Source organism: Barbatula barbatula (assembly GCF_947034865.1).
Source record: "Barbatula barbatula genome assembly, chromosome: 17".
Classification (NCBI taxonomy): domain Eukaryota; kingdom Metazoa; phylum Chordata; class Actinopteri; order Cypriniformes; family Nemacheilidae; genus Barbatula; species Barbatula barbatula.
Window position 1 is genome coordinate 14,111,043 of NC_136780.1, and position 16,026 is coordinate 14,127,068.

Sequence of the window (16,026 nt, forward strand, 5' to 3'; positions counted from 1 at the left end):
CTGACAAAGATTTGTTTGGGTGTGGTCACACGGTGCGTTTCAGGCAGGTCTGGGTGAGCATTCGCTTTTAGATAGAATGCATCGTTTTTTTAGACCCTTTCATTTGTGCAATTTCACGTGAGTAATACATGCATGGGCAACATATAACACACCAAAGACACAGAAAAACATGTTTTCGTGCCAAATGACTCTAAGTTTGGGCCACATAACATTTGTTTATGTTGTTGTCTATGCTAACTGTATATTTCTTGGTGATGCATCATGGGATTGAATGCATTGAATATAAGGCTATTTCAGACACAGCCAATATGCGTAAATGAATTTGTTTGGCAAAAATCTTCTAATATTTAATTCTACAACTCATCTTAATATAAAAACGATCTATTCATTTCATACAAAACGAAAGTGTTTCTGAAGTGAAGTGTGTAATGAAACACAGCTGAGCTCTTTCTCAGTTTATTGAGTTCTGCTGGCAGGATTAGCTCATGTCGTTTCACTTCATATTTTCTCAACAGCCCTTCATCATGACGCTCTGAAGCTCTGCCATAAATTCTTAATCAGTGAGATTTATATGTGTAGATTATTCATCTATCATCATCATCAGAGTCTCGTTGGAGTATTTATTTCCCTCAAAACATCTCAGACGGCTCCAAGTTTCTTCTTCATTCTGATGTTCTGGAGCCCTTCCAGCTTTACTGACTTCTTCAACTGTCCTCTAACTCACCTTTATTCATTCAGTCAAATCCCTCGTTTCACTGATCCTACACTTTTGTTATTCTCTTCCTCAGCTCATGTCCACTCATATCTCTCTCTCTCTCTCTCTCTCTCTCTGTCTCTCTCTCTCTCTCTCTCTCTCTCTCTCTCTCTCTCTCTCTCTCTCTCTCTCTCTCTCTCTCTCTCTCTCTCTCTCTCTCTCTCTCTCTCTCTCTCTCTCTCTCTCTCTCTCTCTCTCTCTCTCCTTTTTGTCCTTTTTTATTCTCCATCTGGAATCATTTCCTCGTGTCACTGTGGTGCATCTCTGGTTCCCTTCACTGTAGCTGAATCAGGGATTAAACTTTAAGGCCTAGATGGGTGACATCTCTTTAAAGTTCCAGCCACCCCCTCCCAAAACATACACATTTACCTAAACACATTCACATACAGGTATACATATTTAGGAAATATGTACAAGTGTTTATTTATATTTACTCATAATTTAAATTATATATAAATGTTTATATTTTTCTCAAATGTATGCGTGTTTATAAACACAACATTAATATGCACAGTACATTAGGAAATATTTACATGTGTTTATTTATATTTACCAATACTCAAAATTATATATAAATGTTTATAAATTTTTCTCAAATTAATGTTTGTGTATGTGTTTATAAATACAACATCAATATGCACGGTACTGTATATTAGGAAATATTTACATGTGTTTATTTATATTTACCAATACTTGAAATTATATATACATGTTTATACATTTTTATATTTTTCTCAAATGAATGCGTGTGTATGTGTTTATAAATACAACATTAATATGCAGAGCACATTAGGAAATATTTACATGTATTTATTTATATTTACCGATAATTGAAGTTATATAAAATGTTTATTAATATTTTATATTTATAAGTTTATAAATACAAAATCAATATGCACAGTACACAAAACACATATTCGGTCAACAAAAACTTTGATTCTAGTTAATCGTTTGACAGCCCTCTTAAATCCTGTTGGATTACACTCACTTCAGTTTAGAATTCAATCCAAGACGGGTCAGTGTAGTTCAGTTCCGTTTAGTTCAATTTAGTTTGGTGCAGGCTTTGTTCCATTTGATTTATTTCAATTAGTCCAGTTAACTTCTATTCTTATTCAATTTGGTTGAATTCAAGACATTTTGCAGATTGAATCCCCAGATAAATTGATCTATAATCTGAATCTTTAGTTACAATCTAATTTCTTCTCCATCCCATCAATCTTTCCTTTATCATCTCTACGTTAGCCTTCTACACACACAAACTGTAATCTTTCAAACTGTAATCGTGTTCCTGCAGACAGGCTCTTTTCCCACAATCCTTTGCTCGGGACAGCTAACATGCATGAGAACTCGACGATCCCTTCAGCCGGGGTGAGAACTGAATGATATGAGACGTCAGACGCCGCTCTGCATTTGTTATGAAGCCTTGAACCGTCACCACAACATCTGCTCGGACATACACCGCCAACAATCAAGTCATATTTCATTTTGGGACGGGGGAAATGTTTGCTTGGAATTTGTTTATCATCGTAGATTGAGTGAGAATTGCAAACAGATCCTGAAAAGATTTCGCTATTTTGCCTAATTGAGACGAGCTGGCAAAGTTTGCTGACTTTTGGTAATCTGTGTGCTTTTCGAAATTGTTTTGTTCCATTGATGGGGTCGGTAACCTTGGCGGTAATGAGGAAACTAAACAAATCTGGAGACCAATCTCCTCTGGCTGTCAACCTCAGGTACCCCCGTCAGAGCTGGGCTTTAATGAACTAAACCCACTGCATGCTAAACAATGTGCTGCCTGCAACTGTTCACACAGTGCATTTGTTTTTTCTGTCAATCTTGTATTTAATCTCTATCTCTCAAATTCGCTGTACAAAAAAAGTTATGAAAAATGTACTGGTAATTTTCTGCCGGTACATTCTCCGTTACGTTTACGAATATTTCAAATTAATAATAATAATATCACATTATTTATTATATATATATATTTTTTTTCTCAGTACACATATACTACCGGTCTAAAGTTTTAGAACTTTGTTTCTCATTATCTTAAAAGTCTTGATCTTTAGGTGTACTGTATGTTTAAATGTCTGAAATTAGTTTCACAGACAAAAATATTTTTCATTACAAGCTAAAATTGTATTTAAAATGATTACCTTACATAATGAAGCTATGTTTTTACTACCTTAGAATGAGCTACTTCTATCCCTTACATGACAGTCACCATGATTTTTCTACAGTAGCCCTAAATGGACAAACTGCTCTACAGAGAGCGTTTCTAAGGGCTTCGAAAGGGGAGGAAGGAGCCGTTGGTTGCAATTCGCTAGAACCTACACACAGAACCTTTTAATAAAATGATCTTTGAAGTGGATGATTTTAACTGAATAATGAAATAGAGCAGCCAGTAAGAGCACAGAATAGAAGTAAATTGTGTATGAAAAAGTGTATGAAATTAAAGAAGTTGCGTTAACAACGTAAGGTTGTGGGTTCGATCCCAGGGGATTGTAGATACCTATGTAAAATGTATAGGATAATGCAATGTAAGTCGCTTTGGATAAAGTGCAGAAATATAAATGTAAATCGACAATAGAAAATGTATGTAAATAACATACCAATAACATCCAGCAAAGATATCCAACGGCCATTATAACCAACAGTATAGACACCCTACCCAAAAAAACATTCCATCATTTATAGCGTCATTCATTTCCACACATTGTCTGGGTTTTTTTATCCCCGGTTTCACATCATGTAGTAGCATAAAAATGCACACAAAAAGAAGACTGAAGGCAATTTACAAGGGGGTTCTGATCACCCTGTCAGGGTTTATTTTGCAATGTCGACGGGTTGACTGTTTTATCCCAAAATTACAGATCTATAGTATTTTAATTGTTTCGACAAGGCAGCAATAAGATTAAATGGAGAAAATGGTAATATACTGTTTTAGAACAAGATATTTTAAACAAGATATTCCAAGTCTGCAATCATTTTGAATTTGTTTTATCTTACCGAACACCCATATCGTATCTTTTTGGCAAACATATCATTAAGTCATATACTTAAGCACTGCGATTGTGAATTCAGTACATTGGTATAATAAAGCCTCATTTACATGCAAGGAGGTGTGTTTATCAGGAAAAAATGACAATGACAGGGACATGCTGAAAGTTCTTCAATTACTGAGTAACTTCTAAAAATAATGTGTCTTACACATTAACAAGATGCAAAAAAAGACAAAGAAGAACATCTTGTAGGTATTTCAATAAACTGTTGGCGGGACGGTATTCATTCGCCGTTCATTAGTCATGGTCTCGGTCGCCCTAATTATTTCAATCCTTGACAATCTTGCCAACAGCAAACCGACACCTCACTCACCTTGAACTAACTGTATTTTAACCCTCATCATTCCTTTACCAGTTCCCAGCCAAATGCAATAAATGAATGTTATCTTTACCGCAAGTCCCATCGGCAAAACTCATTTTCATGCCAGTTCTGGCCCCGTGAGATAAGCCTGGCTGGAATACGGCACAATGCGGCACATTCCACGGGACATCATTTTGTCGCCCTAACAGGAGTCCATCCATATCCAAGCTGAATCTCTTATATGATCTGGTTATATTGCCACGATGGATTGAAGACTACCAAATATTTCCCATTGTTGTTATAATTTAATTGGAGATCGGGCTATTGGGACAGCAAATTTTATTACAGGCATCGCTGATGCAATTTGAGATATTTTTACAGGGTAGCTTCTGAAATACAGTTGCATCACATCCTATATATAATGATACCAGTTTATGCATTACATTGCAACGGTATACTGATTGTTCTTCTCTTATAAAATTACACGTAAGTATACAAGACTAAAACTGACAGAAAAATGTATCTTGCATATTCGTGTTCTCATACTCATAAGTATATTTCTATCAAAATACCATGTATATTTGATGTTCCAAGTATATAGATTTAATATCAGCCCGATACCGTTAACATTAAAAATGGGCATTTATCGGCCGGTACCGATATGGAAGAGAATATAACGCAAATCCATAGATATTACTGACTTTTTTAAGTTAATAGACGATTCCATTACTCGTATATTGTTTGCTTTACCATCCTAACCAGCCTGACACAGCAACACGGCAAAGTGTGGCTGTTTTGTAAACCTGCTTAAAATACCACCTTATCTCAATTCAGTTTGGTGATGGCAGTGTCACATGAATTAAACGCTTCACTTTAGCTGAAAATGCCTGAAGGGGGACGGTATAAATCCGTGACCAAGTTAACATTTGTAGACCATTGGACAGAGGCGGGATCTGAAAGGCTCACACTGTTTGTAATTCAAGTGGAAATAACCCTTTTATGGTTTGGCCTTTATTCTAGTTGTCATAACCTTGAATTTTGCCAGTTAGCACTGTGTGTGTGCACGTTTGTCTGTCTGAATACACGCCAGTGACCTTCTCCTATTTACACACACACACAGTAGCTCTCATGCAATACTGAGCCCATCTGATCCAATCCTGAGACCAGGAAACGGGCATTAAAATCCATTCTATTCAAAGAGTTTCTCCCAACACCAGACAGCTTCATTTACACCCACACATCTCCACGCTGTTCTCTGTCAACCAGAACAAAGATATTTAACATTATAAAAATAAATAAATCAAGCACCCCTGTCAGCCATTCAGCCAAGCCTTTGTTTCAAGATGACACATTGCAAAATTATATTTCCTAAGCTGCTCCATTCAGATCAATTATTCAAGACATGACAGACAGAGCATAAAGAACACACTAATCAAATTTACTCATTAAAATCATAGCGTCCTGAAGAGGTGACTGTGTTTTATTAGGAAACTCATTACGGCTCTCAAGGTTGGCGCAAAAAACGTGAATCACTTTCTGAGTATGCCTCTCATTTGTGTGAGCTAATACGAAGCCATGTGCATTATAAGACTTTACATCAAGCTTAGCTTAATTCTTGAGTAATGTCACAGATAATGAGGTGCTTTAATATCGCAACATCACATTTCCTATCGCTGCAGGTGAAATACGAGTCTGATATGACAGTTTAAGTGTGCAGGAAGAAAGAAAGCCATACAGCGAGACGAGAGCTTGCATTGACGGATATTTCAGATGAGAAGGGAACCGGTCAAGACCGGACAAAGAGCCAATGCTGTAAACAAACAAACCTTGACATGACTTTCTAATATGCAAAGAGAGGAATCATTTAGAAAGAATGTTCAGGATGCCATCCGTACGAATTTTGGTCATAATGGAAGTAGGAAATAGGAAAATATGCCTTCAACTTACGGAAAAATTTAAAGTTACCTGCAATTTAATGGTTACGTTAAAGGCCCACCATATGACATCGGCATCTAGGGGTCAATAAGATGTCATGTTTTCACTTCTTTGCCGAAGTAGATCACGTATTTACGAAACGCGCTTCTAAGAGCAGTTTGTCCATTTGGGGCTACTGTAGAAAAAACATGGTGAATTCTATGTAAGTGGACCCGCGGTGTATTACCTTAGAATAGCTCATTCTAAGGAAATAAAATGTAATTATGTAAGGTCTTCATACACCTCTGAACACATCATTACGTATATTATATTGCATTTCTGTCAACAGATCCTCCACAAAATGACACACTGGACCTTTAACTGGACTCTGGTTATGTACCTGTTTTTCTTCAGTGCCGGGCTGCTGTAGCAGTTTGACAGCTCTTCTCGTCACCCTCTGCCCGTGCCCGTCGTGCCAGGTAAGGTTGCCCCCGGCCTTTCGGGGCAGCTGGTAGTTAAGATCCTCCACTGAGATTGTGTGCTCCAGCGCGGCCCTACAGAAACTGAAGCTGGAAGCAGCTGTGAGGGATGCAGAGAGAGAGAAAGATCACATTCCAAATCTTAAAGTATCTTTAAGGCTTTTAAAGCCAGTCAAACATTTTATTAGTAAAATAGTCTGATTTTGTGATGACGAGCCTGATAAAAGTTTTACTTGTGCCTCAAATTTCAAAGACAGAAGCACATGCATAATGTCTTCTTCAGAGATGCCCTTGAGAGTCCAGTCCGACCTTTAACCCCAGACAGTGTCAGGTTGAGGAGAAGACCAGGAAGCCGGTCATGAAAATGAAAATGTGTGCACTTCATTATGTCAGCATCTGTGTGTGATGATGCAATAGCATCATTATTATATCCTTCAAGCATACTAGATGTCTTCTTTGACTCAAACAACCCGTAACATTTAGTTAAAGTTTCTGTTTCATATGCTTTCTTACTGAGAAGTCTCCTGATACTAGTATTTGTAAATCTTGAATGAGAAACAATATGCCTACAATGTGTAACAATACAAGTCACATGACCTTGTGTTAAAAAGAACAAGCAATGTCTTTACTGGCCTGAGCCCGACAAAAGAAAAACGTAATTCTGCATTTTTATGCTAAATCTGTGTAACAGTTTAGAATCACTTCACAATAAGATTCGATATCTTACAATCTGTTGTCATGAAATAACAAGTAGAAACATATTTTTTTCACAGAATTTATTCATCCTAGTTTATCGTTTGTTCATAGTTGACTCAATACTTGTTCGTAGATAAATCAGGTTTATGTACAGTTTATACAAACCTTGACATAAATTGTAATACGTCATCTGTGTGCGGAACAATCAAATGAGTCAAGAGGGAGATTAAAATAACAACTCATAATAAAAACCATTAGTTTGAATTTACTTATTTTATTTGCTCATTTAGCTTAAATCATATGAAATATTATCTACACGTATTAATATTTCCGTATGTTTTTGAATAAATATTACAACTGCAAATTAATTTGACAAAATAATGATGTATATGGATAAATTATATCTAATAATCACTGTATTTTTTTAATGCACTGTGACTTTCATCTACATTTTACAGGTATTACACTGTAAAAAAGATTACTTTACAGAATTTTACAGTAATTTTTTACGGATATTCGTTGTATATTTTCATTAAAAAATAATAATTTTACCAAGTTTTAAAAATGTAAAATTACAGGAAATGACTGCAAATTTACATGAAAAACAATTATTATTTTACTGTATTTTTCTCCACTCCAGTCCCAATCGCAGATTTTTTATCTTTTTACATTGCATGTATTATTATTGTTGCTAATTTCACAATTATGTTATTATGTTTTATGCAAAGCCATTTTCCTTTTAGAAACATTGGCTTCCCAGAAATACACTTAGGTTACACAAAAGCATACTTCTAAGTCTAACTATGTTTGCCCTATACACTTGTCCTCAATGTTTTGAGTGAGATAAACCAAGTACACTTAGTTTGTAGGTGTGTTTACATTTAGATTGAGCTGCCTTTTTTAAGTAGTTTTGATATTATAAACTTATTACATAAAATGTATAATAAATACAACTAATATTCAAACAAAGAAACCAGAAATCAAAATGTTTTTCAATGCATTTAGATAAACAAATAGTTCAAGATCATTAAGGTCATAAGTCTTTATTTCCTCTTTCCCTTATATTAAAACTCTCCTCTACCCCACCTGCTGTATCTTTACTCTCTCTCTCTCTCTCTCTCTCTCTCTCTCTCTCTCTCTCTCTCTCTCTCTCTCTCTCTCTCTCTCTCTCTCTCTCTCTCTCTCGCTCTCTCTCGCTCTCTCGCTCTCTCGCTCTCTCTGCTTTATTACGTAAGCCCTTTGCCAGCATAGCTAATGTGATTAGTGCTACAAAGAACACTTGGCAAGTACAAAATATTAAATGAAGGGTAAAAGATGATACCAGCACATATGAGATTATAAAACAAGAGCAAAAGTATTCGAGAGAGAGCGACACAGCAATAGAAAACTCGAAGCTCTTTGCCCCGAGTCCCTCAGTCTCATGACACAAAAAGCCAGTGGTCATTGTGTTTCAAACAGCGCTTGAGTTGCCCCTACGCCAGTGTTAACTGAAGTACTGTTACAGCGGCTGTGGGAAAAAAGAATGTCTGGCTAGAAGATGCTGACAGCTCAAAAAAAAGACTCTCCACCTATCAAAACCCATCCAAAAGGGCAGGTCAAGTTCATGGTGTAATGATGGGGTGATGTGAAAGAGGGAGCGCGAGAGAGGAACGGTTTGTCAGGGAGCAGTGATGCGTTTCCTGTTTCTGCTTGCTCGCTGTTCTCTCTCTTGGTCAGAACAAAAAACTGAAGTCACAGGCGTATTCCCCTCTTAAAAAAAGGTGCTTTAAAAGGTTCTTAGTTGCCATAGATTTACCTTTTGGTTCCATAAAGAACCTTTAACATCCGAAAGAACCTTTCTGATTCACAAAAGGATCTTTGAATAAAGATTCTTTAGATTATAAAAAGTAAGAAAAAGATGGTTCTTTAAAGAACCTTTGGCTGATTGGTTCTTTGTGGAACCAAACATGTTTTTTCTATGGCACTGCAGAACCTTTTTAGCACCTTTATTTTTAGGAGTCTAGAAAGAACTGTGCAACTGAGCTGAAAAAGAGTTCCATCACTCCAAAAAGGGGTGTGATTACAAATGCTATGTTCTTTAATATTATGCCAATGATCATGTTGTCTTCTGCGTACATGAGCATGCTGCCAAGTTACCAATGCAATGGAGTATGTTTGTATGCAAACCCCAGAGGCAAGTTCGCATTATAGGACTTTCGGTTCCATCGCCCCAAAGTCTATGAGTTTTTTTAACGGGTTGCACATTTCAATCTATGACATAAAACACATCAATAATAACCTGCTTGTGTTTTTTTAAAGCAATAAAGCTATAATAGTTTAATAGCAATAAAATGTCTTTAAAACGGCGGTTGCTAACAAGTTGCTAAAACCGACTACTTCCTTTGGCGGGGGGACGTTAGACGTTTTCGAGCATATAAAGCTCACAAATAATGCAACATGGGCACAGTTCTTTTAAAACATTGTTGGGGATTCATTCACGGAGTAATAACTTACCAGGGAACACATTTTTTATAAAGTTTGATAATGTTGTCGGAGGCTTGGTAGTTGTGACGTTGATATCGAGCGACCGTAGTCCGTTTATAGCCTTTTGTTAGCTTTTTACTTCTGCCGATTGCATTTAGGCTTACAAATATTTTGTTAATTTGTAAAGAGTATATTAATAAACAAATGTTCATGATGTTTTCATGTTTTGTCTATCACAGATCTTATTTTTTGCGAGCTTCCAAAAGTCTATGGGAAAAATGCACAGGCTTTCGATCGAGGGAACCAGCGAAACTTCCAGGTTGACCTACAAAAATACGTCATCTCTGAGGTACTGGATAATGTAAATGCATGTAATATAATTATGTTATATTATAGATGTATATACATGTAATAGTAATTTTTACTGTAGTGCAATGTTACTCTTCACAAAGGATTTCTGGTTGTAGATAATGGCTTAAATGGTCTTGGAGAAGATATTTTGAGAAATGTCTCAGTCGTTGTATGTTCATAAAATCGAAGTTTGTTTGGATCCTAACATTCTTCAAAACTTTTTCTGTTTTCCGCTAAGAAATTCATACAGATTGAATGACATGAGGTTGACGAAATGATGGTGTGTATATAGGGTGTATAAAGTAAATAATAGTATGTTGGTAGAGCTGTGATACTTTGAAGCAGAATGATTTCTGACCTTCTCAGAACTGAGACCTCGGCCACCAATGATCTGCCCAGGTCCTTCAGTATGCAGACAAATGGCATTTTTAACACCACTGTCAAGAATGGGGGTGGATGGGATGAAGAGATACACGAGAGGTCAAATACAATATGTTCTTTTCTTGAACATTTTCATTAAATATTCTGGTGGGGAGATTTAGAAAGTACTTTGAGTGCTGATGCAAGGCACTAAACTGCTTAGATGCATGTAACAGAAGACGGAGAGAGTGAAAGAGAGATAGATAGATAGATAGAGAGAGAGAGAGAGAGAGAGAGAGAGAGAGAGAGAGAGAGAGAGAGAGAGAGAGAGAGAGAAACAGAATCTTAAGGTAAATGTCTTCAACCCTGAAAGAGTCACTCTCCTGCCCCATGTGATTGATGGAAAGGCTAAGATGTTCTTGTGCCTCCTTGGACAAGTAAATGAATCATAAAAGTTTCCAAACTTCCTTTGACATTTTGCTGCTTTTTTTAGACAGCCATTAGTAAGCAATTATCTTGCGGTTTGGTGCGGTTTCATGGGAAGGTCATTCCAAGTCAAAGCCTGCGGTAGATTACAAAGCACTTTTGGAAAAACCTTAATCCCTCTTTAAGAAATGACTTGTGCACTCTCCAAGAGTCCTTCACATGTCAAACAGCATCTTTATGTCGACAAAACATCCTTTAATGTCTACTCAAACACTAGACTTTAATTACCCAAATCTTACCGCTTGAACTTTTTATGTAAAACAAAAGTCATCAAATGTATAAATAGTAGTGTTGGAATTATGTAATAGGTAAATAAAATAACTAAGTAACAAGTAAAAACATATCTTTCATAAATAAGTGTTTTAAAACAGTATTGAGTGACAGTACAGTAAATACAGGTTATTTAATGGCTGATTGTTCTTCATTGTCTGGTTCAAACTATCCATTAAAAACATGCAATATAAAATACAATAGATATTAACCTACAAACCTATTTTCAAAACGTGTCCATGAGCATCAAATTCAGTCAAATGTGTTTATATTTTAAAATGGTCATATTTAAATGTGTATGATATTAAAATGTACCATAACTATTTTCTATTAATTGCCGTTGTCTTCATCATTTGCTCCGTTTTATCATATTTCAGCTTAACTGTTTTCAATGTCAAAGACATGTACCATATCTCAAAACATGTCTGCCAGCAAGCGGGTGTCCAATCGGTGGTTATGGAGTATTTACCAAGGGGAAGTCATCTGGGACGTATTTTCAAGCAGAAATGAAGCATGAAATTATTCCATCTCGACCAAGCGTCTAGCGAGAAGTTCAATCATGTCGAGGAAAAACCGTGAAAATGTAAAGTTGTTCGCAAAAAGTATGTTGTCTGGCTCCATACAAACTGGCTTTGGAATAGTCCAATTTCTTGTTAATGACGTCACAAGGAAACAGTTAAAGCAGGGATCTCGAGGTGTGACATGGGCAGGGCTTATCTGTGTTGGCGAATGGCGATACGCTCTAACAAGTTACAAGTTACACTTTAAATGGTGATTCAGATTCAGTTTGGTCACTTCTGACTTGATGTAACATCTGTTAGGGACAGTAGTACACGCAACCCATACACAGATCCAGTTAAACAGGGAAAACTTGCAAAGGACATTTTTCCACATACTTCTCATTGAACATCCAACTTTTTAATACATGATGGAAGTTAAATGACTTTGTAGTGAAGTGTTAGAGATCTTTTTCTGGTCAGATTCCGCAATACTGCTAATATTTTTTATCATTTGTAACTTGCTTTCGGTAAAAGCATTTGCTAAAGTGAATGAATATAATGTAAATGGTTCCATAGTGGTCAACGTGATAAACTCTGACTCGAGTAAGACCAGAATATCAGATCTGTAGTGCTCTAATGTGACGTACTGTGTGAATAATTCATGCACATTACTACATGTTTTACGTATCATCTGAAAGCTACATTATCATGACTTACATAGGATAAGCCTGTTACAGAGAGCAAATGTGCTTTTCTGAGGGTTTAGTTTAAGTCTACCTGTTTCAGGGCTGAAAAGAGATACTTTAATTTGTATGAATAATATGATATTATTATTATTATTTACTCAACATACTCATTTGAGCTATATTAACTTGTAAAATAAATAAATAAACCATGTGTAATTCACTAGTCTTTATACGTCTTCCGTTGCAGTAACCTATGTCCATGTATCTCACACAATGTACAAACAGCCCATTTAAGACAACACATTAATATTATTAAAATGCAACGTGACTATTTCATTTAATAAAATATTTCATTTAATTTGATGTCAAATTTATTTGGGCCAATTACACTTATTTTAAAAAGGTCATTGAACAAAACAAATCCTCGAAGGACAGAAACTACTGAAGCAAGACTTTTTTGAATACTAAATGAAAAGCTGTCAGATTCCAATTTGGAGCACAAAATGCATAAATCAAACAATCTAACAAACAAAAGCTTAGTAATTGCCAAAGCATAAACACAACAAGCACATCTTCCAAGTTTGGTTGACCTTGCAGTGAAACTTTTCTCGCAGTCCCTCTACAGCCTTATTTATTCAGCACTTTCTGCATAATCAGCATATTGAAATACAAATCCTTTATATTTATTCACTTTTAAGATCAAGCTGTCCTTTCATTTACTCATTATACTTACATATTACATAATGCCCTGACCTCTGTTTCACACGGAGAAAATGTCTCCAGGAGCCAACAGAACTGTACATGATCCAAAGTTCGTCCAAAGAATCTCCGCTAACCAGATTTGACAGCAACCAAACACAGTAAAAGTGGATAAAAATAACATACAGAATGAGATAAAACTGTCCATGAAAAGTTGAAAAATGAAATATGTTTTTAATAGATCAATTGATGCCACTAAGTGTAAAGGTTGAACTCGCAGTTTCTCTCACCCCACATCAACCGCTGGAGTCAACCAGCCCTGCCCGGGCACCAGTGAGGCCAGAAGACATGCGGAGAGCCACCATCCACAACACAGAGAACACCGAATACGAATTTACAGTGAATAGATTTCCTCCAACAAATAAATAGAAACGTAACAGATCAATAAAGTGAACCTCTGGTGTCAAATGTACTCATCTCACCCTATTCAATACTGTTTTGACTGGAATTGGGTATCATGTGTTACCAACTAAATTATTAAAACAGTTACTACCTGTTGCGATTGAGCCCATTTATAACATTATCAACTCGTCTAGGCCAGAATTAATCTAGGCCATGTCCCAGGACCTTTTAAAATGGCCGTCATTAAGCCTCTAATCAAGAAACAAAACTTAGATCCAAATGAACTAGGAAACTATAGACCGATTTCAAATCTCCCATACCTGTCTAAAATACTAGAAAAAGTAGTGTGCACTCAGTTGTGCTCTTTCTTACAAAATAACAACATGCACGAAAAATTTCAGTCAGGCTTTAGACCACATCATAGCACTGAAACTGCGCTCGTTAAAATTACAAACGACCTGCTTATAGCATCAGATAAAGGTAACATCTCACCCCTGGTCCTGCTTGACCTTAGTGCTGCGTTCGATACCGTAGACCATAACATACTTCTAGATCATTTATACAATTATACCTGTATTGAGTGACAGGCACTACAATGGTTTAGATCTTACTTGTCAGACAGACATCAATTTGTCCATTTAAATGGGGAATCATCCAATCTAACGCAAGTAAATTATGGATTACCTCAGGGATCGGTTCTGGGACCCGTGCTGTTCTCCATATACATGCTGCCCCTCGGAAACATGATTAAAAAACATGGAATTAGCTTCCATTGCTATGCAGATGATACTCAGCTATATATCTCATCAAGACCAGATGATTCCTCCCAGCTATCCAAATTGGCAGAGTGCATTGAAGATATAAAACATTGGATGACCTGTAATTTCCTTCTTTTAAATTCTAATAAACAGAAATATTACTTATCGGACCAAAGACACGCAAACCGAATATTTCTGATTATAAACTGCAAGTTAAAGGATGTACTGTTACTCCAACAAATACAGTAAAATATCTAGGCGTTATATTAGACAGCAACCTGTCATTTCGAAATCACATATCAAATGTCACAAAAAACTGCCTTTTTCCACCTAAGAAATGTTGCCAAGTTACGAAATATTCTATGTGTTGCGGACGCGGAGAAGCTTATTCATGCATTTATGACCTCAAGACTTGACTACTGTAATGCTCTACTTAGTGGTTGTCCTGCATCATCAATAAACAAACTACAGTTAGTTCAGAACGCAGCTGCCAGAGTTCTTACCAGGTCCAGAAAATACGATCACATAACCCCAATGTTATCAACCCTTCACTGGCTACCCATTAAGTATCGTATTGACTTTAAAGTTCTTTTAATCACTTATAAAGCCTTAAAGGGTTTAGCCCCTACCTACCTAACAGAGCTTCTATCACACTACAACCCATCACGATCTCTAAGATCTCAAAACTCAGGACTTTTGATAACACCTAGAATAACTAAATCCACCAAAGGGGGTCGAGCTTTCTCATACGTAGCACCTAAACTCTGGAATAGCCTTCCTAATGTTATTCGAGGATCAGACACACTCGCCCAATTTAAATCTAGATTAAAAACGCATCTTTTTAGCCAAGCATTCACTTAATGCAAAATACACTAAAGAAACCACCGGGAGACTGCTGACATTAGATATTATTTACTAGGTCTTTTTTATAACAAGTTAAACTATTCCTGTTCTGTGTTTTACCCTTTTTCCGTTTTTCCCCTGTAAAGCTGCTTTGGAACAATGCAAATTGTGAAAAGCGCTATATAAATAAATTTGAATTGAATTGAATGTGTTTGTGTGTGCATGCGTGAGAATCCATTAATTCCCACAATCATGCAATGCACAAAATAACTAAATATCAACCAAATATAAGATCAAATAGTGTTTTAAGCACTAATTTCTCTAAGGAAAGAACAAAGAAACAAAGAAATTAAATTTTAAAATTAAAAACAGTCAGAAAGTGTCAAAGACAGAAAAAAAGAAAGAAAGAACAAAAATATGAATGAAAGGCAATCAAAAGAACAAAAGAGAGAAAAACTGAAAAACAGTTAAGAAAGAACCAACGAATGAAGAAACAAAGAAAATTTGTCGAAATGCTGTCAGAACGAACAAATAAACAAACAAACGAAATAACGAACGAACGAACGAACAAACTAAAGAAAGAAAGAAAATTTTAAGAAAGAAAAACGAATGATTGAACAACCGAAAAAGACAGATTATAGAACGAATGAAAGAACGAACATACTAACAAACGAATGAAAAGCGGTCGAAAGAATGTACGAACAAACGTAAAACAAAGCAGTGAGGGCAAACATTCATAAAACTTTCATATTTCAAATGTTTCATGAGGATAATTATACTGTACTTTTGGTCAGTCTGCACAAGATCAATATGTCTGTTTGCTTCGCAGCCCTTTTAAAATAGAGTTTACTACAGCGTCGTTGGCAGGATGGCCAGAGCCAATCTTGACGCTCTCGCCGGTGGTGGTCTGACGGAGACCGTAATGAACTGCACAGCTCAGGCAAACACACACACATCAACAGAAACAGCGGGACGTCCCAGCATGTCCCCAGATGAAGTCACAGCTGT

At 36.3% G+C, this 16,026-nt stretch overlaps 1 protein-coding gene across 1 annotated transcript in view; it reads right to left on the reverse strand.

Annotated features, from left to right (window-relative positions):
• The window catches only part of samd10b (sterile alpha motif domain containing 10b), a 50,598-nt gene that overhangs the window by 19,590 nt on the left and 14,982 nt on the right, over positions 1 to 16,026 (reverse strand). The window contains exon 2 of the mRNA XM_079477359.1: positions 6,426 to 6,604. Within this exon, the coding sequence (XP_079333485.1) occupies positions 6,426 to 6,604 (179 nt within the window). The remainder of the gene's footprint in view (positions 1 to 6,425; positions 6,605 to 16,026) is intronic.